Source organism: Apiospora aurea (genome assembly GCF_038362705.1).
Source record: "Apiospora aurea strain CBS 24483 chromosome Unknown utg000005l_segment0_segment0, whole genome shotgun sequence".
Lineage (NCBI taxonomy): Eukaryota > Fungi > Ascomycota > Sordariomycetes > Amphisphaeriales > Apiosporaceae > Apiospora > Apiospora aurea.
Window position 1 is genome coordinate 1,991,493 of NW_027117392.1, and position 14,424 is coordinate 2,005,916.

General features: G+C 55.1%; 4 protein-coding genes across 4 annotated transcripts; 2 read left to right on the forward strand and 2 right to left on the reverse strand.

Annotated features, from left to right (window-relative positions):
• Positions 1-984: 984 nt before the first annotated feature.
• Positions 985-5,513, forward strand: PG986_007189 (nuclear pore complex subunit; the record flags this gene model as incomplete). Its single annotated transcript, XM_066843411.1, has 3 exons — positions 985-1,768; positions 1,820-2,803; positions 2,845-5,513. 3 exons carry the CDS (start codon positions 985-987, stop codon positions 5,511-5,513), a joined length of 4,437 nt encoding a protein of 1,478 aa, XP_066699523.1.
• A 778-nt stretch (positions 5,514-6,291) lies between these two features.
• PG986_007190 (uncharacterized protein) lies at positions 6,292-8,419 on the reverse strand (the record flags this gene model as incomplete). The annotated part of the gene is made up of 2 exons (XM_066843412.1): positions 6,292-8,148; positions 8,297-8,419. 2 exons carry the CDS (start codon positions 8,417-8,419, stop codon positions 6,292-6,294), a joined length of 1,980 nt encoding a protein of 659 aa, XP_066699524.1.
• Positions 8,420-9,124: 705 nt separating this feature from the next.
• Positions 9,125-9,582, forward strand: PG986_007191 (mitochondrial f0 subunit e; the record flags this gene model as incomplete). Its single annotated transcript, XM_066843413.1, has 2 exons — positions 9,125-9,148; positions 9,256-9,582. 2 exons carry the CDS (start codon positions 9,125-9,127, stop codon positions 9,580-9,582), a joined length of 351 nt encoding a protein of 116 aa, XP_066699525.1.
• Positions 9,583-10,778: 1,196 nt separating this feature from the next.
• On the reverse strand, positions 10,779-14,296 carry PG986_007192 (uncharacterized protein; the record flags this gene model as incomplete). The annotated part of the gene is made up of 3 exons (XM_066843414.1): positions 10,779-11,628; positions 12,580-13,944; positions 14,262-14,296. The coding sequence occupies 3 exons, from the start codon at positions 14,294-14,296 to the stop codon at positions 10,779-10,781; spliced, it is 2,250 nt and encodes a 749-aa protein (XP_066699526.1).
• Between the last annotated feature and the right edge of the window lie 128 nt (positions 14,297-14,424).

A 14,424-nucleotide genomic window follows, 5' to 3' on the forward strand; every position in this document is an offset into this window, starting at 1 on the left:
GGTCGCGGTACGATGGACGAATTTGCAGGCCGACTCCCGGAGAAGGGATGTCAAAGGGGAATCGGTGGCTGGAGGATCGTGACGAAGCCGATTACGGACGTGGTGCTGTTCGGGTCTGGTGCTTCGTTGGCGTTTAGGTGTTGGTGATTGAATGAATCAATGAATGCCTTCCCTACTTACTTACTGTAGCGATGAGACAGGCTGGAACGCTGACGAACAGCTGGAGCTGCCTTGAAGCTCGGACACGCCCACTAAAAAGGGCCTGGTACCCGGGTACCTACAGTGACTGGGCTCCGCTACTGCCTCCCACTGGACGATTTGATTGATTGATGAGCATTACCTAAGTAGGCACCTAGCACTGGTAGATGCTGGGGAGCTTACCTGTGTCCAATGTTAATGTTCCCTGCCTAACCTAAGAACTCCCGTCGATGAAAGGTACATGTACCTGCACCTTCGGAGAGCTCTGGAATTCTTCGTCTACACCTGCTGCAGTCTTTCTGGCGACGAACATGCCATTAATTACGACGACGCCCACACGCCTTTGGTTCTACCTACTCAGGCCCGTCCCATTCCGTAGGACCGGCAGGTAGGTGAGGCTCCTGCAACAGATTGCTTCTTGGGAGCTGCGGGAACAACAAAGGCTCCGAGCTGCTGCTGGAACAACAACACTACTCAAGGGAGGACCCATTAAAAAGTGGCCTTGGCTTTTGATAGCTACCTTGCCTGGTAAAGGTCAGTCACGTCGTCGTCGCGATTACCTGCCTCTTACATTTACAACCTCTAATAATCCCATTTCATCCCGGCAGGCTTTCCCCTTCTTCTTCTTCTCCTTCACCAAGAGCGTTTCCTTGATTCAACAACGCTCGCCCTATTTCTACGAGCGACGCGATACGCGACAACTTCTTGCTCCTACCGATGCACATAAACCTCTTCTAGAAAGAGCACCTGGCCCTCTTGTCCAACCCTGGGAACTTGTCGACAGGCATGGCTTTTGGCTTTGGGAACGTTGGCAATGCCCTGGGCCCCGGGCCGGCCCAAGGGACAGGAGCAGGATCCGTCAACCAAGGCCCCGACTTGGAAGTTGTTTCCACCGAAACCCTCGGTTTTCTGTCCATAGCTGGTGACGCCAAAGTCCGCTTCACCTCTGCATGGTCTCCCGCCCCGGCCCAGAACGCCTCCCTCCTCACCATTGCTTCGCGGAAAGGCCTTGTCGCCGCAGCTGGCCCCGATGGCCTTACAATTGCCACCACCGAAAATGTGCGCAAAGCTTTTTCGGGCCCGAAAGATGGCGACAGCGAATTTCGATCATTTAACCCAGAGCTGAAACTCCCAGTGCCCACGAGGATATGCCAACTCACATTCACGGCAGACGAGAATTACCTTATTTTATCGGCCGAAAACGGTGGAGGCTTGGCCGTTTACAATGTCGAAACTCTCCTTCAGGGCCCGACCAATCCCGCATTCGAGATCCCAACCAACGGGGAGTCGCTAAGAGCCCTGATACCGAATCCAATGCCCGAGAAGGGGGAGCTGTGCGCTGTTGTCACGGACAAGGGCAACCTCCTCATAGCAGATATGAAGAACAAAGACTTTGTCGCTGGGAAGAACGGCCAGATATTGAAGGACCAAGTCAGTTGTGCCGCCTGGAGTACCAAGGGCAAACAGCTGGTCGCTGGATTAGGCGATGGCACAATACAACAGATGACGCCCACTGGCGACTTGAAGGCCACGATTCCCAAACCCCCATCCCTGAATGGGAGCTTCTTTGGTATGTTGACATCGGTCCTTTACGTCTAAGAGTAACTACTTATCGTGACAGTCTCATTCCTGGCCTGGCTGGAGAACGACCTATTCTTGTCTATCCATGTCTCTACGGCGGAGCAGCCACCTCAGTCTTGTTATCACCTGATAACTCGCCAAGGCCCAAATTTCAACTACCAGAAGATGACAGACCCAGTCGATCCCTTTGGTAGTCCTAAAGTTCCCCATCATACGGCAGCACGTCTGAAGGATTTCGACCCAAATTTGCAGGACCTTCTAGTCTTCTCCTCGACTGCAACCCCTGACATCGGCCTCATGTCGCGGTCCAAAACACCTCTGACCTCGGAGATGGATGCAGCTAAGATAACGGGCGTCTTCACAACTACAGAGCTCGCGGACGATTCCAAGCGTGCAACGTTGCCGATGGGAGAAAGCCCGGACAGTGGTTTGCCTGTAGGCACGGCTCTCGACTTGTCGAGTAAAGAACCTGTCTATAAGCCCATCCCGACTGATGAGATGGAGCAGTCTGCAGGGCCATTACCAGGATATTGGGTACTCAACGACGAAGGCGTGCTGTCGGCGTGGTGGATCATATACAACGAGTCGATTCGAGCAGGTACCACCTACCGCAATCTAGTAGCTGCCGAGGCTAGTGCACCTGCAATAGCTCAGCCAGCCCAACAGAATGCATTTGGGGCGCCCAGCACCACTTCGGGGACGCAAGCTCAGCCAAGCCCGTTCGGCGCAGCCAGTGCTTCGCCATTTGGGGCACCATCTAGCCTTGGAAAACCTGCTTTCGGCGGGCCTTCGGCGTTGGGAGCCAAGTCATCGCCCTGGAGCTCGCAGCCGGCAAGCTCAAGCACTGGCGGCGCTGCCTTCGGCTCGAGTTCCTTTGGGGGTCAACCTGCAGCCTCGGCCCCGAAATTCGGTACTCCCTCATTCGGCCAGCAGTCAGGGATTGGGGCCAAAGCCTCTCCATGGGCTACGGCGTCGACCGCTACAAGCACACCTGCTTTCGGACAATCTGGGTTTGCGAGTGCAGGTATTGGATCTGCCACTTCGGCTCCCCCTTCGGAAGTGCAGCTGGAACATCTAAGCCGTCTGGCGGATTCGCCAGCTTTGCGAATCAGGGAGGTTTTGCGGCACTCAGTAATGGTGGTGCGAAGAGTGGGACAAGTATCTTTGCTTCAAGCAAACCAACCGAATCCTCTATGGAGACTAACAACAGTACATCATTTCCGCCGCCGAGTTCTAAACCAGCAGGCGCATCGAATGTCTTCGGCTCCCAACCGTTCAAGCTTACCTCTAGCTTCCAGCCCGACCCCAATCAGAAGGCCGACGAGGGCTCCAAGGAAGCTTCTTCCGGGGGCACGTCCATGTTCGGGAGTGGATTTGCATCTGCAATCGGAGAAGCTGCTGCACCACTTAGCCCTGGCCCGTTTGGGAGCAAGGAACAGTCTACAACACCAACGACAACCCCAGCACCATCCAAGTTCTTCTCACAGACTGCTCCAGCGCCCTCGGGCGGCGGACTCTTCGGCCAGCCCTCAAAGCCCACGTCGAGCATATTCGGTGCCCCTAAGGTCAAAGAGGAACCAGGATCACCGAAGCCGCTCTCCGGGGTACCTAGCGCTCCTCTCCCCCCTGATTCTACCAGTAAGACATCCTATCCGTTGGGCGAGTCATCATCCTCATCAACAACATCAGCAGGTTCCCCAGATTCCAGGAAATCGCCTGAAGAAGCCCCACTACCTCCCAGTTTCCCAACTTCGAAGAGTAAGCCGGCAGAACTGTTACCGTTACCATCAGACTCCCCGCCTTCGCGAGGCGACGACATTCCGTTGCCGCCTGACCCGTCCACGAACAAAAAGGTATATGATGTGAAGTTTCCTCCTCTGCCCGGAGAGAAGGAAGAGGCCAAACCTAAGCCCAAGCCCGAGGCGTCTGATGATGCGCCATTGCCCCCTGATCCAACGACGAACAAGAAGGTGTATGATGTGAAGTTCCAACCAGTTCCAGGAGTCGCATCCCAACCCGCAAAGCCATCCCAACCACCTGCAAAGGCGCGGTCTGTCTTTGACAGGGAACCTCCCAAATCGACAGGGATGTTCATGTTCCCCACAAACCCACCGCCAGTCTCGGATAGTGAAGAAGACGACGAGTCGGATGAAGGTGAAGCAGAAGATGCCAGTGAAGCAGGCACCGAGGGTAGTGGTGTCGATGTCGCTAAAGATCTGAGCCCGCCTCCGGAAAGCAAAGACAGCAAAGACAAATCGCCAGGGTTCACTCCCCAGAGCTCTTTCGACGGATTAGGTGGTAGCTTCTCGACAATATCTCGCCCAGAACCCGAGCGTAAATCCCTATTCGGTAATACGGGTCAAGAGATACCAACGTTCCCGCAACCTAACCCCATCAGTCCCCGCTCACCAAGCCCAATACGTGGGGCTATCCCATCAAGGGTGATGGGAAGCGAACAAACCAGGTCATTCAGTGCCCCAGGTATGGCATCGCAGCTGCTGGGTGCGTCGCAGAGAACACAAAGCCGACCAATCAGTGGCCGAGAAAGTGTTGCGGTCGATTCCCACATTGAGCAACAGCGCAAGGCACGCGAAAAGAAGGAAGCCGAGGAGGCACAGTTATTGATCGATGAAGAAGATGAGCGGAAACAAGAACTGCTCAATGCTAACATCAAGCCGGCTCTGACACTCGACGAGTTCATCGCACACGCCGGCCCAGCCCCAGCTGCCGACAACAACATCCCTGCTCAAGTCGAAGCAGTGTATCGCGATATCAACGCGATGATTGATACGCTTGGGCTCAATGGGCGTTCCCTGGCGAACTTCATTGCCGGTCACTCTAAGGCGCACCGGCATGAGAGACGTGAAAAGGATGACCTGTCCAACTCGGATGATTGGACTATTGGCGAGCTCGAGGATCTGAGCAGGATCATCTCGAGAGACTTGGCCCATGATTTGAGGGAGGCTCGTATCACCGATGCCGAGGACAAGGTAGCGGAATGTCAAGACTTGCTGCGGGACCTCATCCGTGATCGTAGCAAGCGCAATGATCTCCAGAAGATTATCCACGCTCGCTTTGATCCTGACCAAGCCACTGCCAACTGGGCCCTGCCATTGACGACGGAGCAGGCAGGACGACAGGGTGACCTTCGGCGCGATCTAGCCCACTTTACCAGGCTTTTGGCCGAGACGGAAGAAAGCCTCACTATGCTACGGGCAAAGATTGCGGCGGCCGGCGGGGCCAATGGAAAGGGCGGCCCGGTGCCTACGATAGACGCCGTGGTACGCACCATTACCAAGATGACGGCCATGGCCGAGAAGCGCAGCGGCGATGTGGATCTCTTGGAGAACCGGATGCGTTCCCTGCGTTTCGCGTCGCCAGGCACTCTGAACTTCGGCTCCAGCACCCGGAGCCGCGAGGGCTCGCCCTTCAACACGCCCAAGAAACAGCTGACCTCGTCGTTCATGTTCTCGCCCGACCGGTCGTTCCGCGAGAGCACGCCGGGCTACCACCCCCGAGCGAGCGCCATGCGTCACTCGCTCTCGGCGTCGGTGGCCAGCATCGGCGGCGGCATGTTTGCGGTGCCGCCGCGCAAGAAGATGAGCGGCTTCGGCGAAGTCGAGAAGAAGGCCGTCAAGGAGCGCCGGGCCCGCCGGGCCGTCGTCCTGGGCAAGGTTAGGAATGCGGTCGAGCAGAGGGGACCAGTCGTCATTGCGCTGGATGAAACAGACTGAGCAAAGAGACCGAAAGAGGGGGAGAGGGAGAGAGGGTGAAAAGAACGGATATTTTATGCGACGATGACGTTGGACCAAAAACACCAAAATATGTACCACATCATGTAGCAACATGTACCTGTAGTCTAGTTCTCTTGGGCTTTGGCGTAATATTGAACCAGAGACACATTGCGCATTTTATTGTAACGCTCATCGAATGTCATCTGTGCTACTTATTTCATTGCATGTCTGGTCTGGCAATGTGCATGTTGCCAAGTTAAGCACCGGTATCCATGCTCAATGACGTAGTTCGTAGTCAAAAGATATAGCAGCTATGCCAGTAGTCACTCGGCTTATGATAATATCTGCAAAGACTTACTTGGTTGTGTTCATCGTATAAACATAAGTAATGCTTAAAAATTATCACAAGATCGTTCCCTTATGGCTGTACAGCCAGATTACAAAGTTATGGAACCTTACATAATTCATATCAACAGTTTAAATTTAAGGGGTATAACACAAGTAACATAACAACCCAACTTGGCCTTTGGGTAAGGGAGCCATACAAAATCAGTATGCTCTTTCAGTATGGTCTCTTCTCTCTCTCTCTCTCTCTCTCTCTCTCTCTTTCTCTCTCTCTCTCTTTCTTTCTCACACGCTCTCTTTTCCTCTTATACTTACACTTTGCCTGTTCCCTAGGGGGTAGAACCATTCATTTGCCCCATTTCTTCACACCCGCACGAAGACTATGTACATAGTCAACAACACCGATTAGTAGGCTCAACCAACCGCCTCAGACTCATACAACCGCGCCTCCGGCCTCGAGACGCGCTACCAGCTTCTTGACGCTGGACCACTCCTCCGACCTGACGCCGTCCTTGCCGCCCAGGTCAGGGCCGACCTCGAACACGGTTACGGCGGCGTCGATGCCGCCCGTGGCGAGGCGCTTGCCCTCGCTGGGCTCCCACGCCACCTTGTTTAGACTCTTGCTGAGCATGGTGCGGCCCTCCTTGCGCTGGCTGGGGCTGATCTTGGTGATGGGGATCTCGGTCTCGATGCTCAGGTCCCAGATCTCCAGATTGCCGGCGCCGTCGACGAGCGCGAACACGCCCGGCCGGACCGGGGACCATGCGGCATCGTAGACGACATCTTCACGGACTAGCTCGAGGAGTGGAGCCACGGCGGTGCCCTGGGGCTCGACAATGGTGGAGGTGGCGGCCGGTGCGCGAACCTTCCATAACTTGACGGACCAGTCCAGCGACGAAGAAAGGACCAGGTCGCCGAGGTCAACGGGCCCTCGTGGAGGATGAAAGTCCACAGACATGACGGGCGCAGCATGGCCCTTGTATGCGACGCGAGAGTCGATACCAGCTTTCGCGCCAGCCCGGTCGTACCGGTGGCAGGGGTATATAGGACCTTCTTCGGAGCCAATCAAGAAGTAAGTAGGGTCCGCTGCTGGGAAGGCCATGGTAGTTGGTGCTACGTCGTCAAATTTGGTGGGGTGGGGGTTCGTCAGGGTGAGGGATTCCTGGGGTTGGGCCAGCATGTCCACAGACCAGACGCAGAGGTTGCCATCAGTGGAAACGGAAATGATGTTGTTGGCGTTCTGCGTGCCGACGATATCAACAGAGTAGACGGGATGTGAGTGGCCCGAGCCGGTCAGGGGCGTCTTCTGGACCGGGGCCGACTTGGCTCGGGTGTCCCACAGCAGGACTTGGCCGGAATATGTCCCGCCTATGATCAGGTTGGGGTGGAAGGGAGAGAACTTGGCGCTCAGAATGTCGGACTGGGCATGGAAGACAAACTCGGGCCGGTCCCGCAGGTTGGCGCTCCAAACCTGGACGATTCCGTCGGGGTCATGCGGGGCCGAGGGGTTCTTGGTATACGAAGCCAGGAGCAACTCGGGGAATTTGGGCGAAAAGTCGATGCTGCTGACCATGCGCTTCTTGGACCAGCGCTCGTCGTAGAACTGGATGACTTCCTTGACGCGCCGCCGGCCCTTGCCAGCCGCATTGCCCGCCTGCTCTTCGTCGTCGTCGAGCTCGTGCACTTGTAGGCTGTAGTCGGCCAAAATGTCGTACTCGGAGTCGAGGGCTCGCTCGATGACTTTGGTTGATCGCTCGACAAAGTCGACAAAGTCGTCCGAGGCGGTCACGGCGTTGAGCTCCTCGTCTGTAAGCTTCCTGGCCGGGAAGTTGGAAGTGGCCACGGAGCCGTCCAAGGTCGCCTTGAGCTCCTCCTCGATCTCCTGGCGCAGGTTCTGTCGCAACTCTTCTTCTCGTAGCTTGGCCCTTGCGCTCTGCCTCTTGGTTGGCGTTGAGGGAAGGCCGGCGTATTCATCATCCTCGGGCAGCTCCGAGACGGCGCGGGCGCGTGTTGGAGGGGTTGTCCACTCGTCGGTTGTCTGCACGCCCTTGCTGTAGGAGAAGATCTCCTTGACGGGCGAGGGCGGGCACTCGAAGACGGTTTGGAGGGCGACGGTGGTGAGGACCTGGGGCTGGGAAGGGGCGGCAATCTGGCCGTTGGGCTGGGAGGCCAGTTCCGAGATGTCGCCGCTCAGCTCGCCGGCGCTGAGGACGCTGTTGGGGCGACTTCCTCGATGCGCGGGGATGCGGCGCCTGTGGACACCGAGACCGGCCTGCTCTCTCCGACCAAGCTGTTGATGAGCAACTCGATTTCCTCCCGCTTGTCGCCTCGGCCAGGTGTGGGGGATATGAGCTGCGCCAGGGCGAAGGAAGCAGAGTCAGTTCAGCGGCTTGGCCGAGGGAAGTAAGTGGGAGTAGGTAGGAGTAGGTAGGACATACATCGCCGGAACCGCTCACGCTCGACCTGCCAGTGCTTGCCTGGTTGGCCCTCAGCTCCCTCTGGCGTTTGAGCTCGGCGAGTTTCGCCTTCTTGGCCAGGATCTCATCTCTGCGTTGTTGCATCGTGTCGGCGCCAGAAACCCATGCCGGGTCGGACCTTGGGCGGCGCTGTAGAAGTTGTGATGATGGCCCGGTCTGGGGATGGAAGGGAAGGGAAGGGAAGGGAAGGGCAGGAAAGGAAAGGAAAGGAGAGGGAAGGAAGAGAGGTGCGCTCGGGGTGTTGTTTGTTTGCGGTAGCAATGATGCCTTTGGAGTCTCGGGTTCAGGCCGATGAGGTTGAACTGAACCCGTCGCCGGCGAATGAATTGCGCGTTGGTGTTTGCAGGGTTGCCGTGCCTTGCCATGGGGGTGTCTTTGTCCCCTGCACTAATCGACGGCAGGCTGCATAAGATGTAGATAAGCGGATAAGCGGCCTGCACAACCACACAAGCCAGTTATGCCTGTGCTCAACATAGTGCAAGTACGTACGAGTACGTAGGTACCTACCTACCTACCTACCTACCCAACCAACCAACCCAACTGGCAGCCGCCAGCCAAAGTTTTGCCGTGCGAAATCTCCCGGCTGCAACAGGATTGGATTGATCGATCGAGTCTGTCTGTGACTGAGCTCCAGCATTTGGCCGTCGCTCCATATTCCCCGACATCAACATCAATCCCGCCTCACCCGCCTCCCAATCCCGTCAATTGGCACTCACTCGCCTGCGCGCTTGCTGCGGATTTCCTCCTCCGTTTCTCTCCTTCATCCGCCAGCCCGTCCAATCCACCAAAATGTCTGCCTCTTCGGGAGTTAACGTACGTTGTCGCCCTACCTCCATCCCCTCCCTCGGCTCGGACAGAGAAGAGAGAGGCAAACAAAGACGAGGCCGCACATGCTGACAGCCTTTTTTCTCACCCCATAGGTGCTTCGGTACTCGGCCCTCGCCTTCGGTGTCTTCTACGGCTTCACCCACCAGCGATCAATTACTGCCTCGCAAAAGGCCGCCGCCGCACAGAAGGAGTGGGCGCACAAGCAACACTTAATAGACCAGGCTCGCGCCCAGTACGCCGAGTCCAAGAACCCCAAGGCCTCGTCTACCGACAAGAGCCCTCGTATGTGCTTGCCCTTCCTTTTCTTGTCCAAAGCCAAAGAGATGCTGACTCCCGCCGACACAGTGAAACAAGACCCCATGGACCCCAAGTTCGACCTCGAGGCCTACCTCACCGCGCTGGACAAGCAGGGCGCATAATTCGATTGCTTCATGATCGATTCCCTCGATTTTTCGCCACAGGACGGACTGTAATGTGACGGGGCCGGAAGAGAGAGAGAGAGAGAGAGAGAGAGAGCAAGAGGCAAGTGGGTGGACCTGGCATAGAGCTCGCCCAAACCCAAGAGGAACCAGCGAACCAATGAGGGCCATTCGAAAAGAAAAGAGTCTCGTCCGTGGGTGGGTGTGGATGGCACTGGTGCAGAAGCTACTATAGCAGCAAGACAACTTACCTGGAACCCTGGCAATGGCCCTCTTGCCGGTGCTGGCTGTAGTGGTCTTGCCTCGGCGGCCCGGGGCGTGTATGATGACGACGGTCTCGAAAAAAATAAGTAACAAGCCTGATAGATTTTCCTTGGGTTCTTGTGTACATGTGTAATACGACGATTACTAGATCCCCGGCCAGAGCCTGGATCTCGCCCATGTATGCATATCCTATGCATGCACCATGAATGAATGTACAAACTAATATCATACAAATAAGCACATTTATAGCAAAACAGCACGGGGGATGGCGATGAGAAGAGACGTCGCATTGGTCCTACATAAAACTATTGAATGTCCGGCGTCTTCCTTTGCTGCTTACACTAGCGGTATTCCATTCTGGGTAACAGGGAAGGGGGTAAGGTATTCAGTAGAGTGAGTGTATGCTGAGGGATATATCCCGCCATCAAGAGAGGCAGGCTGGCAGATATGTGGCCTACTGCTGCTGCTGCTGTATCCGGATTGTGTCCCTTTTTCGTCCTGGAAACCGGTGTGTCGGTGTGTACTAAACATGTGTACGTTGCAAACACGTGTACGTTGCTTGCTTGCTGCTATCCTTGACAAATTCTTCCCTTCACAAAAATAAACGCCCCTGTAATTTTGGTGTGTGTGTGTGTGTGTTTTCGGTCTTTTCTCTCATTTCCTGTTTTCATGTGCTCAAAGACAAAAGTGTGCCTGATCATCGTCTCCATCGTATGGCTAATTCCAAAAAGACGGAACAGCCAGGGAAGAAGGGTTTCGTTCAGGCAGTCCAACAAGCCATCCGGCGTAGTCATCGAGACGTATCGGCAAAAACAAAGGGGGCTCTTTTCCCTGTTGTAGTGGTAGTAGTAGTACATCGATCCAATGCAAAAGCTCGTGTGCAAATCTCAGCATGCAAAGGTGTAAAGAGAAAACGGCCAGTGCAAGGCAGTTTATAGGCAAGGGAGAATCGCGTGAAATCGAATGCGACGTTGATGACTAGTGGCCAGATCAGGGTCGCAGAAGGCCACCAAGGCGGCGGAGTCGGCGACGGGGGCTCGTGTGTCCGAAAAGGGGATGTCGTCCATCGAATGTCCGGTATGAGCAAGGAGAGACGAGCCATCCGCGGGCGGCTGAAAGTCAGACGAGTGACTCGAGAGGGTTGACTCCATGTCGTAGTGATTGTACATATTTCGTGCATCCGGCATGCGGTATCCGGTGGTCTTGACATTATTGTGTCTATTATCAGCGTATTTGCTGTACTTTGCAGTCTTGCGAACGTGGTCTTCTGAGCTGGAGAATTCTATAAAGTCGTCAGTATGCCAAGAGCCTATGCTTGTGTCCCAGATATGCTTACCCAGTTGCTTGGGGCTCTTTTTGCCCGTAGCAGTGTCTTCTTCTTCCCCGTCAGAAACACCTCCTGCAGCCATCTCGTAGTGGTCGTTGCCATCGGTGCGTTCTTCGTCCGAGGGGCATGATTCTATAGAGATCAAACTTGGTGTCAGGTTGCCGAAGAATGGGTTGCTCGATGCCGTCGAACTATCTCGCGACGAATCGAAAAGTCCCGAGCGCTTACCAGCACGCATGAGATCTTCCTCGGCCAGCTCCTCGGCCATCTTCTCGAAGTGACTCTGCTCATACCCCCACGAATCATTCACAATGTAGGGATATGCATCGTGGCTCGATGAGGCTGCATCGGTTGGAGTAGCGGGTATGGAGCCGAACGCATTGCCAGGGTCTCTGGGTGATGAGTCGTACTCGCCAAACGGGTTGGCCTCCTCTCCCAGAACCGAGGATACAAGCCTGGGAAACATAGTCTCAACCGGGCTGTGGGTGCTCCGCTTAGTCCACGACAACTCTTCAGTGCCGGGGGCTTCTTCTGGGCTAGCAGTTGCTCCACGTCAACTGGAACTTGCTCCTTGCTATTTCTACTGCCGGCCAGCGATCGGGTTGTGTCCATGCCCGCATTGGCTGGCAGACCATGTGCAGACGTAGTAAGATCGGAGAACGTAGAACGCTCATTAGAGACACGAGATGAAATATGAGGCAGGCCCTCATATGGTTGAGTGACAAAGTCGGTACGATTGCCATCAACAGCGCTGGAGTCCAAATCTCTGTTGGCAAGTTCCGAAGCCTCGTTACGCACCGTTGGTTGCTTGTACCTCGGTTTCTTACGAGTCGGGACAGGTTCTCCATGCTTTGTGACCGATGCGGTGGTCTGTTCATCTCGAGTTTTGGGAAGCGCTCGGGGCTTGTAGTTGTTCTCCTTCTCGTCCTCATATGCAGGACGAACATCCGATAGTTGCATGGTAGCAAGCTTGGATTTGTGTGAGCCACTCTTGGAGTGCTGTGTATTGATCGATGTGCGGGTGATTGGCGTTGCAATATCTTCCCTGCGGGATGAGTGCTCTGTAGACGCAAGCGAGGCCTTGTGAGGAACTTTGCATCCTGGCATAGGTGAGGAAGCTCGCGAACTTGCTTCTTCGGCAGAGGACATAGATCTGGTCTCACTACTAAGCGTGTGACGTGTTGAGGCACGCATCAAGGATCTGAGGAAGCTCCGTCTTCTGGGTTTCCTGTGCAGCTTGTGGCGACGGCTTCGATCGTCAAATACATAGTGACCCTTCCTAATCTGCGACTCTGCGCCGCTGCTTCGGCTCGACGCAAGGGGCCCCTAGAGACGAGTTAGTTGGACAACTAGCTAATGGCATAACACCAGGAACACTCACATCTGGGATAAGGATTTGGCTATACCCGTCCATAGAAGGTGCCTCGGAGTCTGTGAATGCGGCAGCTGCGACACACCGTCGGCAGTAGTCAGGCTCGGCGGTTTCGCCTTTCTTCAGGCGGTGCGTCATATGGTATCCATTGGATCTCGTTTTGCCACATCCAGCACAGACATGCTTATATGGGAAACCAGATGGCTCCTCGCCATCTTGTACTGCTGTCGATTCTTCTTGTTGTTTCTCAGAATTATTCACCAACATCTTGCTCTCCAGTTCTGTAGACTGCCTCGGATCTCGTCCCAGTAACGGTCCATCCTGCTGATGGCCGCTATTTGAGTTGCTGTCACGAGCTGGCTCGTCTCCTCCAGCGGATACTGCTTTGCCATTATCGACCTCGGCCTGGGTGTCGCCATGTGAGGTAACCCCCGCTTTAGCAATCGGCGGAGGAGGGGGAGGCGGTGGCGGAGGAACCAGGCCTGCTGTAATATTTGCCATTGGCGGAATACAAGACGCCATACTTCCAAGCTGTGGCTGCAGAAGGTGTGAAGGTACTGGCAACGGGCCGACTTGGTTCATTACAAAACCTTGCGGGTACTCGTTGGAGCCAGCAGCTTGGGAATATTGAGGAAGGGGCTGGGCATAATAGAACCCTGGAAACGGGGCAGCAACCGGGTTTTGAGTTATGTGGTATCCATTACCGGCCATGGGGTAGACAACAGGCATGTAGGCAGCCATTGTCGGGTGCGTAGGATAGTACGCCATGTGGTTCTGTCGCGGTATATTGGGAGGAGGCGGAGGCTGCGGGAGGTAGAAAGACGTCGAGGATTGGGTGATCTCCGAGTCTGTGTCTTCATCGTCGTCCGACTTGTACATAACCATCTGCTTGCGGCTTTCTTTTGCACTCGAGGACGTGGTTGACTGTGACATGGCACGTGATCGCTGACGATGTCCCTGCTTTGTGCTGGCCATCGGTAACTGGATGTTCTCAGGGCACATTACTGTCTGTCCGGGCTTGTGGCGGATTCGCTTTTCAGACGAAGAGGGAGTGTTAGCCTTCTTATGGTGGACTGGTTTCAACTTGGCTCGAGGGGACAAGTCCTCGTCAAGGTAAACCTCGAAATCCTGGTCGGATGGTGAAGCCGAAAAGGAACGACGGTGAGCAGTCTGTTTGGGAGGAGTGTTCATAAGAGCCTCTTTCTCAAAATCAGCTCTAGATGGGATGCCGAAGCTCTGGCCTAGGACATCGAAGCCATGTTTCTGCAGTAGCTCTTTGTTCTTCTTACGGGCTGGAGCAGGCTTTCCCGACTTTGTCTTGGTCACACAGGACGAGCTCTCGGGGAACTGGAGCTCACCGGCGTCTAGTGATGCCTGGCCGTCAACATGGCCTTGGGTGCTGTGAACATAAATATTGATAGTCAGCGACATGCCAGGGCAGTTGTACCGTTGTCGACAAGCCAGAGACGATGTCATATGTGAAGAAAGTTGTATGTAGTTCAAGGAGCTGGGCTAGGATGCTGATCTGTGCAAATATGCGACGAAAGATTGACTTGCGACGGAAGATCGACTTGCGACGGAAGCGACATGCGACGAGACAAACATGCGACGGAATAGGGAATAGCTGCTATGGGACGGGGAGGACCAATTCTCGAGGAACGGGGAGGCCAAGGCAGATCTTATAAAAGTCGGACGACGAGGACGAAAGTGACTTACCTGGCGGCACCAAGGGCCTTGAAGGACTTCCACATGCCTCACGCCAAGATGTTGTTGCTCTTGCTCCTGCTCTTCCTCTTGTGGGTGTTTTTTGTGTATGATTCAAGTTCTGGAAGGTGGTATGAGCACGCAAGGAGAAGGGGGGAGGAAAGAAAGATGGCGA